This window comes from Pseudophryne corroboree, chromosome 4, assembly GCF_028390025.1.
Source record: "Pseudophryne corroboree isolate aPseCor3 chromosome 4, aPseCor3.hap2, whole genome shotgun sequence".
Classification (NCBI taxonomy): Eukaryota; Metazoa; Chordata; class Amphibia; order Anura; family Myobatrachidae; genus Pseudophryne; species Pseudophryne corroboree.
In genome coordinates this window covers 87,365,345-87,380,788 of record NC_086447.1, presented here as the reverse complement: position 1 = coordinate 87,380,788, position 15,444 = coordinate 87,365,345, and the positions used below count along the sequence as shown (strand labels likewise).

The 15,444-nt window shown below is 45.4% G+C and overlaps 1 protein-coding gene across 1 annotated transcript in view; it reads left to right on the top strand.

Annotated features, from left to right (window-relative positions):
• Nucleotides 1-15,103, top strand: part of LOC134908956 (adhesion G protein-coupled receptor F5-like) — a 306,960-nt gene extending 291,857 nt beyond the window's left edge. Inside the window, exons 15-21 of the mRNA XM_063915240.1 lie at nucleotides 684-880; nucleotides 3,830-4,006; nucleotides 5,146-6,513; nucleotides 8,894-8,935; nucleotides 9,271-9,330; nucleotides 11,616-11,682; nucleotides 12,755-15,103. Coding sequence (XP_063771310.1) covers nucleotides 684-880; nucleotides 3,830-4,006; nucleotides 5,146-6,513; nucleotides 8,894-8,935; nucleotides 9,271-9,330; nucleotides 11,616-11,682; nucleotides 12,755-12,831 — 1,988 coding nt within the window. The 3' untranslated portion in view covers nucleotides 12,832-15,103. The remainder of the gene's footprint in view (nucleotides 1-683; nucleotides 881-3,829; nucleotides 4,007-5,145; nucleotides 6,514-8,893; nucleotides 8,936-9,270; nucleotides 9,331-11,615; nucleotides 11,683-12,754) is intronic.
• Nucleotides 15,104-15,444: the final 341 nt, after the last annotated feature.

The window sequence follows — 15,444 nt, the reverse complement described above, 5'->3', positions numbered from 1 at the left end:
TAGTGATGTAGTGCAGTGGATAGGGGAATTTAGTGCAGTGATGAAGTGTTACAATATAGTGGAATGACACACAGAGGAGCATGTAGTTGAACACGCTGGTGGGGCATGTGACGCATAGGGCATTTGAGGCACATAGAGGAATAATGTCCAGTAGTGACCCCTTTTTTCAAAACTTTTGACAATCTGATTATTTTAGATAGGTTTTTTTTTTTAAGGGGGGGGGGGGGGATGGATTACTGCCTTGCCCCGGGTGACGAAAATCCTAGTTTGGCCCTGCCACACCCCTTAAGTTTGGGCCACTACCACTGCATTCTCTGGTGGGCTCTTTGTGCCCCAGATCGACACTGATCATCAATGAACCTAAGATGAAGACACCTTAAAGACGTTGATGATTGTAACAAAGACTCACAATACGCTTTGACTAACCGGTCCATTCAGTAGTTAGATGCAGCTGAAACTAGGACCCACTGCAGTTGCCATTGCTATCACTGTCTGACTTACAGTAGGTCGCAAGTCTGGTTATTGCCACGAAAAACTGCCCAAAACAATTGTACAGTACCATATTTATACCCCATGAATATGTAATAAAATTCTATACTGTATATACTGTATAATATATTATAACATTATAATAGTGAACAAGAAATTGCAAATAAGTTGTTTTGAATTCTTTGCTTTTACAGATCCAGAGTGTTACCAAATTAACATTGGCGTGGGAAAGAACGGTAGCGTTATCACAGTTTCGTGTAATACCAAAAACACTAGCCTGACGGGAGACTTGATCTACACGTGCACCACGGGTAGCGGTCAGGCATCTTGGGTTGTGAATGATTCTCTCTGTGTGCTTGCAGCTCTCAACACGCTCAGTAATCAAGTGGCGGTAAGTGGACCTACAAACTCATTTCTCAACTTTTCTACAAATGTGTCCTCATCTAGCCTCAATACACCATGCAGCGCGAGATGCCTGGCGGGAGTGAGCTGCCAGGTCCTGTGCAACTCCGCTAGCATCGGGCGTCATGCGCCTAGGACGCCCCGGAAGACTGATTCATTTGATATGCCACACTTGTGTATCTGTGTGCGACTGAGTCTGTATACGAAGCACAACAGATCTTGGCATGGAACAAAGCCGCAGCTGCTGCAGCACTTCGTATACAGAGTCGCGCACCAATGTCGCAAAGTCTCATGGGACCTGGGGCCTGATTCAGATCCGGAGGATCTGTGGCACATGCAGCAAAGTAGCGATGTTCAGTACTTTATACATGCGCCAGACCTAGACGGCAGACGCAGGATTGTATCATACTGTCAGTGATTGACAGTCTGATGCCATAACGGGGCGGATATGAGGAGGCGACGCATTTCTCAAAGTGGAGGTGCATCATCCCCATTGCAGGGGAGGGGCGAGGCCAGGATCTCTGTCAGAGGACGAAGATTTCCTGGCCTGTTGGTAGGTTGTGCAGCGGCCAGCTTGGGGTCACACCGCCAACCGATGGTGTTGGAGATGATCCCATATTCCATCCCAGGACACAGTCTGGATCAGTAATGCATGCACGAGGCGTGGCGCCCCCGCTGTACTACCATATTACTTCTACTCTGAGAGGGCGTTGTTTGGCGTGACTGCAGCAACAATGAATGAGGACACATCTGTATAGATCATGAACTGGCAGTTTTTCCATTGTTGAAAAACGTCAGTGGACACATTGATGGAATGAACTAATTACAACAACCGAATAGATTGGGTATGATTGGCTCTGTTTGGTGAAAGCGCACAACGGGGTCGTTGCATATCATTGCAGTCCGATGCATTTCTGTGGAATCAATACATTGATTCGAGACATAGGGGGATGGGGGCCATACATCAAGTCGTCACATACTTCCATCAGGCCGTCATACAGGTACCAGGAGGCTGATTTACTCTGTTGGAAGTGTAGTAGAAATTCCCTCTAAACTCCCTGAAATTCCGGAGTCTCCCTGATATTCCCGGAGAGTAGAAGAGTATAAACAAGAACATTTTAACATACCTCCCAACTTTTCTTTTGTACAAAGAGGGACACACGCGCGGCGCGCTCCCGAAAAAAGGGTGTGACCTACGAAAAGGGGCGTGGCTTGACTGAGGACCCGCGAGCCACGCCCCCGTTTTCGTCACTGAGGGGGCGTGCCCAGCGCTCTGTGAGCCGCTGGCATGCCCCCTCTCCCTCTGACTCCAGTGAATAGACGCTGTGCGCATGCGCACAGCGTCTATTCACCGCTGCTCTGCTAGGCAGGGCAGTGAGTGCTTGAGCCTCCCAACTGCCCCCCCCCCCCCCCAACGCGGGACACTGCGGCCCGCGGGTGGAACAGCGGGACAGTCCCCAAAAAACGGGACTGTCGCGCGAAAATCAGGACAGTTGGGAGGTATGTTTTAATGTGTTTGAAAACTCAGTTTTTCCTTCCTTGTAATGAGATGGATGTGATCACTATGCTCAAAGTAAAGTCATCTGTTATATAATTGTGTATGGTGTCTGTCCATGCACTCACTCTCCCCCTGCGGACAGCTACATGCAGGTGACAGCTCCCACCAGCTGCGTTCTGCCAGCAGTGGGACAGCAACTCACTCTGAGATGTTGAACTTGGAGGACCCTACTGCGCATACTCCATCTTGGTTCCTCTAGGAAGGCTTCAGTCACACTAGGGAAGGGCTTTGTAGTGCTATCAGCATAAAGTCACAGACGCGGGACCGGAAAAAGACTCAGAAATAGATGCTGCAGTGTCCGACTCGGAAGCAGACCCTAATTGTTTAACCTTGTCAGAGGCAGAACAGGAAGAGAAATGCCACAGATGAGTGGTCCTACAGCTTATCTACCCTGGTCTATAACAAGTGTAACATTCATAACTTTAACAAGCATAAACAATGGTAACTATATATTAATTATGTCGGTGTATGGAGTGCACTACTGTGCTTCCTCCTTAGTGCTCCATTAGATGATGCATTTGGTCTTCTACCAAGATGGCCACCATTCTGTAGTCTACGCATGCGCTGCGTCGTCTTGTCACTGTATTTGAGCATTGCAGTGGTACACAGACGGGTACTACTCAGCTCGGTTTGGGACCCTTTCGTAATGCTGTACGCTTCACTTCATCTTCGCTGCGTGTGAAGTGAAGCGTACAGCACTGTGAGTGCGGCTGTACCCATCCTGGTTAGGTCTATCCAGCTGGTGTATCCACCAAACGTCTTTCTACTGGTGTCTACTATTTAACAACTGTGTATAGCACAGAACAGTACACACACTTCAACAAATTGTATTGCACATTGGCCCTTATTCCGAGTTGTTTGCTCGCTAGCTGCTTTTAGCAGCATTGCACACGCTAAGACCTCGCCCTCTGGGAGTGTATCTTAGCTTAGCAGAATTCTGAACGAAAGATTAGCAGAATTGCGAATAGAAATTTCTTAGCAGTTTCTGAGTAGCTCCAGACTTACTCCTACACTGCGATCAGTTCAGTCAGCTTCGTTCCTGGTTTGACGTCACAAACACACCCAACATTCGCCCAGACACTCCCACGTTTCTTCAGACACTCCCGCGTTTTTCCCAGAAACACCAACATTTTTCCGCACACTCCCATAAAACGTCCAGTTTCCGCCCAGAAACACCCACTTCCTGTCAATCTTTGTTACGCCGTGAGTAAAATACTAAACTTTTGTGCTAATTTACTTGGCGCAGGCGCACTGCGAACATTGCGCATGCGCAGTTTGCTACTAATCACTCCGTAGCGGAAAAAAACTAACAAGCGAACAACTCAGAATGACCCCCATTATGTTAACTACTTCATTAGTACAAATTCTTTTTTTTTTCAGGCCTTAACGAGTCCTGGATCTGAAACACAAGTTCCTGGTGTGCTTGCGAACCTAAGTTCTATAGTCGTTTCAGGAAAACAAAGTATAACTTCGTCTGTTAGTAATACGCTACTTGTATTAAGCATATTAACGCAAATCGGAAATGTTGCTGTGGATGTGCAGAAACCGGCTATGCAGGTAAGGGTTCTACAGGAATAACTACTGTCAATTCCAGGCCAAAGACTGGCAGGTTATGCTGAAACTTGTTGTTCACCAATAGCTGGCCAGGCGCACAATAAGCATAATAGCCCTAGGCGTAACTGTGACCAGAGAGAGAGAGAGCTAGGGCGTGATGTAATGAAGTCCGTGCGGGATGCCGCCCGGACACAGACTTTTTTTTTTTAAAGGGGCAATCACTTACAAGGCTAAACCATACCACGTAAATGACTGCCTCTTAAAAGAAAAACGTCCCAGTTGGGCCAGAACTTGGACTTCATTACATCTCGACCCCAATGTCAATCAGACAGCAGAAGAAGAATTGTAGAAGTAAATTTCACATCAAGATGAGTAACATAAAGAACCTGAGCCTGGGAAACTTTATTGTTGAATGTATGCACAGTTCCTGGTGTGCGCCGGGCATCGATAGCTGCAGGTGTGAGCAGGGTCGGACTGGCCCACATGGGTACAGGGGAAACCACCGGTGGGCCCCACTGCCTGGGGGGCCCCACCCCCTCCTCTAGGGATCAGGTTCCAGAGTGAGCACTTGAGTTATACACTATACATAACAAGTTACCTTATAATGCACACGACAATGGTGTACTCACTACAGTACATTGCTGTTATTAATCTGGTACACTATCATGTATTCACTAGCAGTATTTACTGTATATATTTATCAAGGGGCCCAGACCATACACTAATGGTTTGCCAAGCCTCTAAACACGGGCCCCTACCACTGCATTTCCCAAGTGGGGCCTTCATGCCCCAGTCCGACACTGGGCGTGAGAACCGTTCTTACATTCCCCCGCACATCTTATAATAATAGGGGCACACAGCTCCCCTGTCACCTTTCTCGCACCGCCGCTGTCATACATAGGGGTGAAGTGGTATCAGTGCACATAAGGTGCGCTGATACCACTCCCCCCCCCCCCCCCCTCATATTGCGGGGTCATACATCTACACTGCTGGGAGCATTCTGATGATGTGACTGGGGACAAGTTGTACCAGCCCTGCCTACTGAAACTAAGGAGAAACGCGTGAGAACTATGTCATCGTTATATAGTGCAGCCTGGTTGTGCAATATCCTCTTTTTCAATCACTTCTTATTTTCTCTGCAGAACTTCCTTGAGACGGTCAATGTTGTCTTGGACGTTTCCTCGAATGAAACTTGGAATAACTTACCAAACAGGGTTAACTCAAGTTCAACTCTTCTCCAATCTGTAGAGATCTTTGCAGAAAAACTAAACTTCAATGGATCGTTGACGATCGACAACAACACCAATGTTCAGCTCTTCGGCAGTTCTGACTTAACTGCAAATTACAACGCATCTTTTAATTTTAGCCAGTCAAATCATTTAACCGGTGAGGTTTTGATTAATAATTCCACCCTGAGTACTGTGGCAGCTGGTTCCAAGGTCATAAGTATTGCGTATGCTACATTAAAGGACATTATAGGCAACCCAAATAACTCAAACTCAAGTAGCGCTTGGACTTTGAACGGTCTTGTGCTGACGACAACAGTAACAGGGAACTACTCTAAATCCAACTTCCAGATTGGGATGACTTTTACGAAGAGTAACCAGACATTAAATACGGCACAATGCGTCTTCTGGAATTTTGACAGCAATAATTGGGATGCGACTGGCTGCACTCCTACCATTCATGGAGAGATTGTAAGCTGTACCTGCACTCACTTGACGTCATTCTCCATTCTCATGTCATTAAACCCCGTTGACAACATAGCATTAGATTATATCTCCTACATTGGTTTGGGCATCTCAATCGTCAGCCTGGTCATCTGCATCATCATTGAGGGCACCGTCTGGAAATCCGTGACCAAGAACAAGACCTCTTACATGCGCCACATCTGCATCGTGAACATTGCTGTCACTCTGCTGATGGCGGACGTTTGGTTCATCGTTGGCGCAGCCATGGCGAACACCAATCTGCAAGCTTGTGTGGCGGCAACTTTTTTCACACATCTTTTTTACTTGTGTGTCTTCTTTTGGATGCTGACCATGGGACTTATACTTTTCTACCGCCTTATGTGTGTCTTCCACGACCTGAGCAAGACCATCATGATGGGAATATCTTTCTTCCTGGGATACGGATGTCCTATCATTATTTCAGTCGTCACGGTGGCGGTCACCCTACCCAGCAAAAGATATCTCCAGCAAAACTCTTTAGGAGTAACATCTTGCTGGCTCAACATTTTGGAGAGCAAAGCCTTCCTTGCCTTTGTAGTGCCGGCGCTAACCATTCTGCTCGTCAATTTTATTACGCTGCTCGTGGTCATAGTTAAAGTCCTCAGACCTTCTGTGGGAGACAGGCCGAAAAAAGAGGAGAAGAGCACCTTAAATCACATTGCGAAATGTATACTGATCCTGACGCCACTCCTTGGACTGACCTGGGGATTCGGGATTGGAACCATGTCAAGCTCTTCGGTAGTGATAGCAGGGATTTTTGCAGCATTGAATTCACTTCAGGTAAGCGATATACATATCCTCAAACTTCACTCTGAAGGTTGCCTCAGAGCTAGCAAATCGTTCCGCCGTTGTTATATATCAGGTAGGATTGGCTACACAATTAAAACCGCATAACAGCCTACAGCTCACCTTCAGACAGAAGACACGATGGGACTAATTCAGATGTGGTTGAAGTTGCTATCACTTCCTTGGAAGCAGCAGTGATAGCGCTGTATGGTGATGCAGCAGGAGGCGTCTATTATAAGCAGATTCCTCCTGCAGCAGTAGTGCTCTGACCTGCATCCTAGGAAGCAGCATCCAATCACTGGACTCACCATCCTATCGCAGATACCAGGAAATCTCTGTGCAACCATGGAGGTCCTTTTCCTCTTCCCTCCCACTAAACCAGTGTTTCCCAACTGTGGTCCTCAAGGCACACTAACAGTCCTGATTTTAGTGATATCCAGGCTTGAGCACAGGTGACTTAATTAGTACCTCAGTTATTTTGATTTAACCATCTGTGCTGAAGCCTGGATATCACTAAAACCTGCACTGTTGGTGTGCCTTGAGGACCGCGGTTGGGAATGCCTGCACTAAATAGTGGCGACACTCCTCTGTTTGGAGTAACAGTGGCTGACGCTGTCCCCAAACGGCACCTGTCTGTCAATCACTGACAGTCTGATGCTGGAATGCGTCCTGTATCGCAGGACCCGTTCACGCATGTGCAGAACGGGTTCGACGCATGCGCAAAGTATCAATAATCAGTACTTTGCAGGGAATGGCGTACCTCCATCCACATCTGAATCAGGACCAATATAATTTCTTTACATAAACTAAAAGCAGCAAATGATACTAAAGAGACGGATACAGTTATTGCAATAAATTATTGAGCCCCTGTCACATGCAGCCCTGTCCTCACTATCACATCATTCATCTCCTGAAATACACTGTGCTGCTGGGGTACCCTGCTTCTTACACTATATAACTCTCAGTCTGTGGCTTCCTGCTGCCTCCATTCCCCTCCTCACATCATGTCACTACCCCTGTCACATGCAGCCCTGTCCTCACTATCACATCACTCATCTCCTGATATACTCTGTGCTGCTAGGGGACCCTGCTCCTTCCACTATATAACTCCCAGTCTGTGGCTTCCTGCTGCCTCCATTCCCCTCCCCACATCATGTCACTACCCCTGTCACATGCAGCCCTGTCCTCACTATCACATCACTCATCTCCTGATATACTCTGTGCTGCTAGGGGACCCTGCTCCTTCCACTATATAACTCCCAGTCTGTGGCTTCCTGCTGCCTCCATTCCCCTCCCCACATCATGTCACTGCCCCTGTCACATGCAGCCCTGTCCTCACTGACACCTCACTCATCTCCTGATATACTCTGTGCTGCTAGAGGACCCAGCTCCTCCCATATATAACTCTCAGTCTGTGGCTTCCTGCTGCCTCCATTCCCCTCCCCACATCATGTCACTGCCCCTGTCACATGCAGCCCTGTCCTCACTGACACCTCACTCATCTCCTGATATACTCTGTGCTGCTAGAGGACCCAGCTCCTCCCATATATAACTCTCAGTCTGTGGCTTCCTGCTGCCTCCATTCCCCTCCCCACATCATGTCACTGCCCCTGTCACATGCAGCCCTGTCCTCACTGACACCTCACTCATCTCCTGATATACTCTGTGCTGCTAGAGGACCCAGCTCCTCCCATATATAACTCTCAGTCTGTGGCTTCCTGCTGTCTCCATTCCCCTCCCCACATCATGTCACTGCCCCTGTCACATGCAGCCCTGTCCTCACTGACACCTCACTCATCTCCTGATATACTCTGTGCTGCTAGAGGACCCAGCTCCTCCCATATATAACTCTCAGTCTGTGGCTTCCTGCTGCCTCCATTCCCCTCCCCACATCATGTCACTGCCCCTGTCACATGCAGCCCTGTCCTCACTGACACCTCACTCATCTCCTGATATACTCTGTGCTGCTAGAGGACCCAGCTCCTCCCATATATAACTCTCAGTCTGTGGCTTCCAGCTGCCTCCATTCCTCTCCTCAGCTGGCGGCTGTTCATCGTGCTGGAAACACTAGGTGTAACCCTTGGTGTATGGTCACTCCCCCTTTTTGACACTTGTCCGGATTCCTTGCATAAATAGTTGGGATGTATGCACTTATATAGTGTTAGGATGTACTGTGATATCAGCATGTACTGTAGTACTAATACTACTAATACTACTAATACTGTAGGCGATAACTATTGGTCTGAATCGCCCTTTATAATAATGCCATTATTTTGCCTTGTACATAATGAGCAGGTAGACTGAATACCAGCATTGTATAATCCAGAGAAAGTCCCAATATAACGAAGAATCTAAATCGTGCTTTCTCTTTCAGGGACTATTTATTCTGTTGTTCGGGTGTTTGTTGGACAAAAAGGTAAGACCCAAGCACTGTACGGTAATTTTGCATGAGTCACATATATTCCTCTATGACTGATGCTGGCGGTTGCATAGTCTCTGCACAGCACTGTGTATTACGGTTGTGCTTCCTATATCTGAGGCCATGAACCAGTGCAGTCATTTTACATGGGTACAAAGGTCCTGTGGCCAATAAATAAATAAGAGGTCACACAAAACAACATATGTGACGGGGCGAAGAGAACGCACCTGAGCTGCATGTCTACTATTAGTAAAATAAGACTGTTTAATGTTAGTTTTATTTAACAGCGCACATGCACTTAAAAAAAAAAAATCCTCTTTATCCCCCAAAAGGTACGAGATTCTTTGTTCAGCAGATTTTCCATCTCCAGGTGGACGTCACAGCAGACCAAGGTACGTAGTCATTTTATTTCTCTATTATTATGTTTAGAATGAGGCACACAGGCACCCACCGCAACGGTAGCGTCTACTTTCCCTTCATGGAGAAGACCTTTCCCATAAGCCCCTGGGTACATGTCACAAACTATTTGGAATAGTAACCTGTGGCGAACGAAGCGGAGCGAGACACTGAGGGGTATATTCAATCAGCAGCGATAACGAACTTTTTGCGTGAAAAGTCCGGTTTTCGCGCAAAAAAAACAGACTTTTCCAGTGAAACGCAATTACAGCCTATTCAGTTTTCCGGGAAAATTTATTGGTGATCATTTTTTCACTAATTTCACTTCACCTACTCTGAAGCAGGGGAAAAGTTGGGAAAAGTCACTATTTTAAGGTAAAAATGTTTGGATATGGGCCCTCATTCCGAGTCGTTCGCTCGGTAATTTTCATCTCATCGCAGTGAAATTCCGCTTAGTACGCATGCGCAATATTCGCACTGCGACTGCGCCAAGTAATTTTACAATGAAGATAGTATTTTTACTCACGGCTTTTTCTTCGCTCCGGCGATCGTAGTGTGATTGACAGGAAATGGGTGTTACTGGGCGGAAACACGGCGTTTTATGGGCGTGTGGATAAAAACGCTACCGTTTCCGGAAAAAACGCAGGAGTGGCTGGAGAAACGGGGGAGTGTCTGGGCGAACGCTGGGTGTGTTTGTGACGTCAAACCAGGAACGACAAGCACTGAACTGATCGCAGATGCCGAGTAAGTCTGAAGCTACTCTGAAACTGCTAAGAAGTTTGTAATCGCAATATTGCGAATACATCGTTCGCAATTTTAAGAAGCTAAGATACACTCCCAGTAGGCGGCGGCTTAGCGTGAGCAACTCTGCTAAATTCGCCTTGCGAGCGATCAACTCGGAATGAGGGCCATGGTACAGAACTCCTGGGACACCACCCTTAATAACTAATTAGGCACGTTGAAGTTTTTAATTATTTTTAATTGGCCAATAATGACATGTCATTTTTGGGGTGAAAAAGTACAAAGTGATGGAAATTGGGGTTCAAGGTATGGGACAGGTATATTGGGGTGCTTTATGAGTGGGACAGATGTTTTTAGGCTTGCAGATGGGAGTAATCGGTCTGTTTCCACTTTTTTTTAAAGTACCCTAAAATGACCCAAATATATACTTATACCCATTTTCATGTACCCCTAATTTAATGAGAGCAGTTATTTTGCGCAAAAAAAACTTGCTTTCTATAGTTTTTTTGCATTTTTTAAAAAAATGCATATAACCGCCATTTCACACAATTTAAGTGCCCGAAAACTCTCTAATGTGATCTCTAACACACTTCTCTTCTGTTTTCCTATGTTAGTTTGGAATTTTTTGGGGTACAGGCTGATTTCCCCATTTTCACCTGTACTTTTCACTGCAAGAATTTTCACGTGAAACCCGTTTAGAATTAAATAGGTCAAAAAATTGCCGCAAATTTGCTGATAATTGAATACCCTAGTGAGCCTGAAACATGGCCCGCTAGGGTCCAGTGCTGCATAGAAAAAAGAAATAACCTCAAACGAACGGAGAACAGAGAAAACCTTTAGGTGCTGTAAGGGCGGAAGTTCTCTCCTGCCCTCTCGTTATGTCACTTCCAGGTCCTGATCACGAAGGTAACATAGACACAACCCCACTGCAACTTCCCATTTTATATCAACTACTGTATAACCACACGTGCATGCACACAGCGTCTATTCACAGGAGTTGGGGGCATGGCCAGCAGCTCACAGAGCGTTGGCCGTGCCCCCACCGTGACAAAAATGAGAGGAGTTGGTAGGCGTTCGCAGCATGCAGCGAAGCCACGCCCCATTTTCAAGGCCACACCCCCTTTCCGGCCGGGCATGGCTTCGCCGTGCAGAAAGGTCCTGCTTCTTAAATCGTAAGTGTTGGGAGGTATGTAATCACTTGTCCCACAGTAAAATGTTATTACAGCGGCAAATGACATTGCTCACTGATCGTTAATAAAGTGGATCAGTTAATAAATTGCTCGGTTGATATATTGGCCGTCAGCTGTGCTGCGGGGCCGACGCCATATGTCTGTGAACGACGGAGTTCACAGACATATCGCCCGTACACACTGGCCGACGAACCCGCAATATATCGGCCGTTCAATAGAACGGCCGATATATCGTCCAGTGTGTACGGGCCTTTAGGTGAAAGTAGTGAATGTCTATGGAAACGGCTGTTACTGTACTCTACATACATACGTGAGATTACTGATCATTCTCTAATGTTCCTTTTTATTAGACTTCCCATCTCAGTTCTACAGAGCCTGCGCTTCCAAGAGGAGTTTTCAATTTGTTTGCTAAAAAGGGTGAGTAGTAAAGAAAGGTGAGACTGCCTGATAAATGATTGAGCCCCATAGACATCATTTGTAAGAGCTCCTCAAAGTCCTTCCCCAGTGGCAGTATGAAACATAACTTACTTCTCCCTGGCGAGGTCTCGTGGGGGAACCCTGCTTGGCAGGGTTCACTGCTGAGCTCCCATCAGCTTGTTGCTACCAGTGACAAGCTGCTGAGTAATGGCTGTGAGCGCGCATTACACTTTCAGCCATTTGGAACTTAGCAAAGTCTGTGGAGCTACGCTGAAATCGGGAAGGCTTTTGCTGGAACCACATTACCAGAAATGGGGACTGTCCCACTAACTCCATCTACAGATGGCATAAGCGGAGCAGCCACAAACAGCGTTAATATTTGGTAAATACCGAACATAGATCAACATGGCCAACATGATCGACACACGTTTTCACATTCGACCGTTTGTACTTGTCGACCTTTTCAGGAGTCTACCATTTACATGTCAGCCTATAGACCCTGTCAACCTATTGTCGACCAAATTATCCACACCCCCTCCCGTTACCTCATACTCGCAGAGTTTAAAGCACAAGTTTTCAGAAGGTGAATTTGGCGTGACTGTGGTTGTCAAGGGAGATGTATAAAGACTTTGAGAGAGATAAAGTGGAGACGTTGCCCAAAGCAAGCAATCTGCGTCTGTCATTACAAAGACTGTGGGGCAGATTTATTAAGCCTGGTGAAGTGATAAAGTAGAAGGTGATAATGCAACAGCCAATCAGCTCCTAACTTCCATGTTACAGGCTGGGTTTGAAAAATGACAGTTAAGAGCTGATTGGCTGGTGCATTATCACCTTCCACTTTATCACTTCACCAGTCTTAATAAATCTGCCCCTGTGTTAGATAATTGACAGAAGCTTATTGGTTCCTTTGCGCAACTTCTCCACTTTAGCTCTCTCCAAGGCTTGATACACCTCCTCCATAGTGACTGCTTGTAAAGCCTTAAAAAATCATTACCATCTATTATTTCTGAAACAAATGTCTCAGTTTAACCACAAATAACTGAATATCGTGTTTTCATTTTCTTTTTCCTAGGACTTTACAACATTTCTTCTGCACAAGTAAGCTCATCTAGTGAGATGCCCTCAAATTCCTACTCACTACTCAATTGAGCGTAAAGAGACTTTACGCTGAACACGCTTATACCGCATATCTCTCGATATGTTCCGTTATTGTGATGTTTGTCAAATCTACTGTATGCACTTTATGTTCTACAGCCAAGTCTGTCACCCTTAGTGCACTGGATTGCAGGCAAACCATTGACGTCTGAAGTCCTGTTTCCATTGTAAATGAAGTTTATGTTAGGCTGGCATTTATGTCCCGTGTATGATTTATAGCCAGACCCGCTAGCAGCCATCTAGAGTATGACTATGTTCACTGACGCTGAAAACGTAATACATAAATATATGTGCAAGTCAGCAATCTACACGTCATAGCTATCTAAAACGTATAGTGTTCCTTTTTTGGATGTGATAATATGGTATAGATTAGAACTGGTATTAAAAGGCATCCACCACCAAGAAGGCAGACATTTTATAAATGTTGATGAGAATGCGGAATCATTAAATATTCAGCCTACCACTTTACAAGGACTCAGTGACATCACCGAGGATGCCACCTATCCATTTTTCGGTAATATCAATGAGGATGAACAATATCCATTGTTACCAATGACATCACTGAGGATGAACAATATCCACTGTAACCAGTGACATCACAGAGGATGAACAATATCCATTGTAACCAGTGACATAACTGAGAATACAACCTATCTTGTGTTAATGAGTGACATCACTGAGGATGAACAATATCCTTTCATGGGTAACTAATAACATCACTGAGAATTCAGCCTATCCAGTGACTAGTAACCAGTGACATCACTGAAAATGCCGCATATACAGTCACTGGGATCTTGTGACATCACTGAGATGCAGCCTATCCAGTCACTGGAAGCCTGTGACATCACTGAAATGCAACCCATCTAGTCACTGGGAGCCTGTGACATCACTGAAATGCAGTCTGTCCAGTCACTGGGAGCCTGTGACATCACTGAGAATGCAGCCTATAAAGTCACTGGGAGCCTGTGACATCACTGAGAATGCAGCCTATAAAGTCAGTGGGAGCCTGTGACATCACTGAGATGCAGCCTATCCAGTCACTGGGAGCCTGTGACATCACTGAAATGCAGCCCATCTAGTCACTGGGAGCCTGTGACATCACTGATAATGCAGCCTATAAAGTCACTGGGAGCCTGTGACATCACTGACATGCAGCCTAACAATTTACAAGGCACTGTTAATTTCACTGGTGAGAAAAGTCCTAGTAACATAGTTGGAAAGTATAGGACAATTAAGTTGAACCAGAGAGAGAACACAGCATTCCAGCTAGGCAGTTGGCACTTTGTCCCTGCATTGGATAAGACCAGCAATTTTCTCCTGGCTTCATGCATTAATTCCTTGGAGCAGTCGCTGCATAATGCAGTCAATTAATGGAGATAGCTCACTGGTTTCCAAACATTTTTGAATCACGGCGCCCTAGAATATCAGAATTTTTTTCACGGCACCCCTAGGCCAAACATTTCTTATTGAGAAATTTAGAAAGAAATATTACATTAAGTAGATCGCGTTTATATGTCATCCTTAGGGTCATTTGTGTTGAGGGACAAGATTTGCTTCTGTTTGGCCACATATTTTATGACTGGCAGCCACCAGCACTGGTTTTGCCTATTATATTGAACATGAATAATTTAAATTGGTCCTGGACCACCAACCCAGGGCACCCCTGCAAGTGTCCCGAAGCACCCCAGGGAGCCACGGCACACAGTTTGGGAACCTCTGAGCTAGCTAAAGAAAGAATTTCTTGTAAGAATGACATAACCACTTATTTAATCTAGTTAGCCAATTGGCCATAACAACCTCCTTTCCTAGAGAATTCCATACTCTCGCTGCCCTTCCAGGAAGGTATTAAAGAAGAGCTTCATGCTGTCTGCCTCAAATTAACAGAACCATGGTGATTAACCTTGATGACCTTTGTAACTGAGGTGCCAGCTGAGTAAGTGACCCCTAAACTGGTCTCACTTGGCACGGCTATTTTTCACTATACAGTATAATACAGGTTGAGTCTCCCTTATCCAAAATGCTTGGGACCAGAGGTATTTTAGATATCGGATTTTTCCGTATTTTGGAATAATTGCATACCATAATGAGATATCATGGTGATGGGACCTAAATCTAGGCACAGAATGCATTTATGTTACATATACACCTTATACACACAGCCTGAAGGTAATTTTAGCCAATATTTTTTATAACTTTGTGCATTAAACAAAGTGTGTGTACATTCACACAATTAATTTATGTTTCATATACACCTTATACACACAGCCTGAAGGTCATTTAATACAATATTTTTAATAACTTTGTGTATTAAACAAAGTTTGTGTACATTGAGCCATCAAAAAACAAAGGTTTCACTATCTCACTCTCACTCAAAAAAGTCCGTATTTCGGAATATTCCGTATTTCAGAATATTTGGATATGGGATACTCAACCTGTAATGGTTAAGTAATAGAAAACTACAAGTAATGAACCTACTGGACTGCGGTCTGGTTCAGGCGCTAAAGCTCAGTGTCATGATTCCCATGTATTTTTGATTGCCATAGAATGGATTTTCCTTAATCGTGTATACCTACTATAACCACGCTGCACTGTATAGCTAACGCTGTT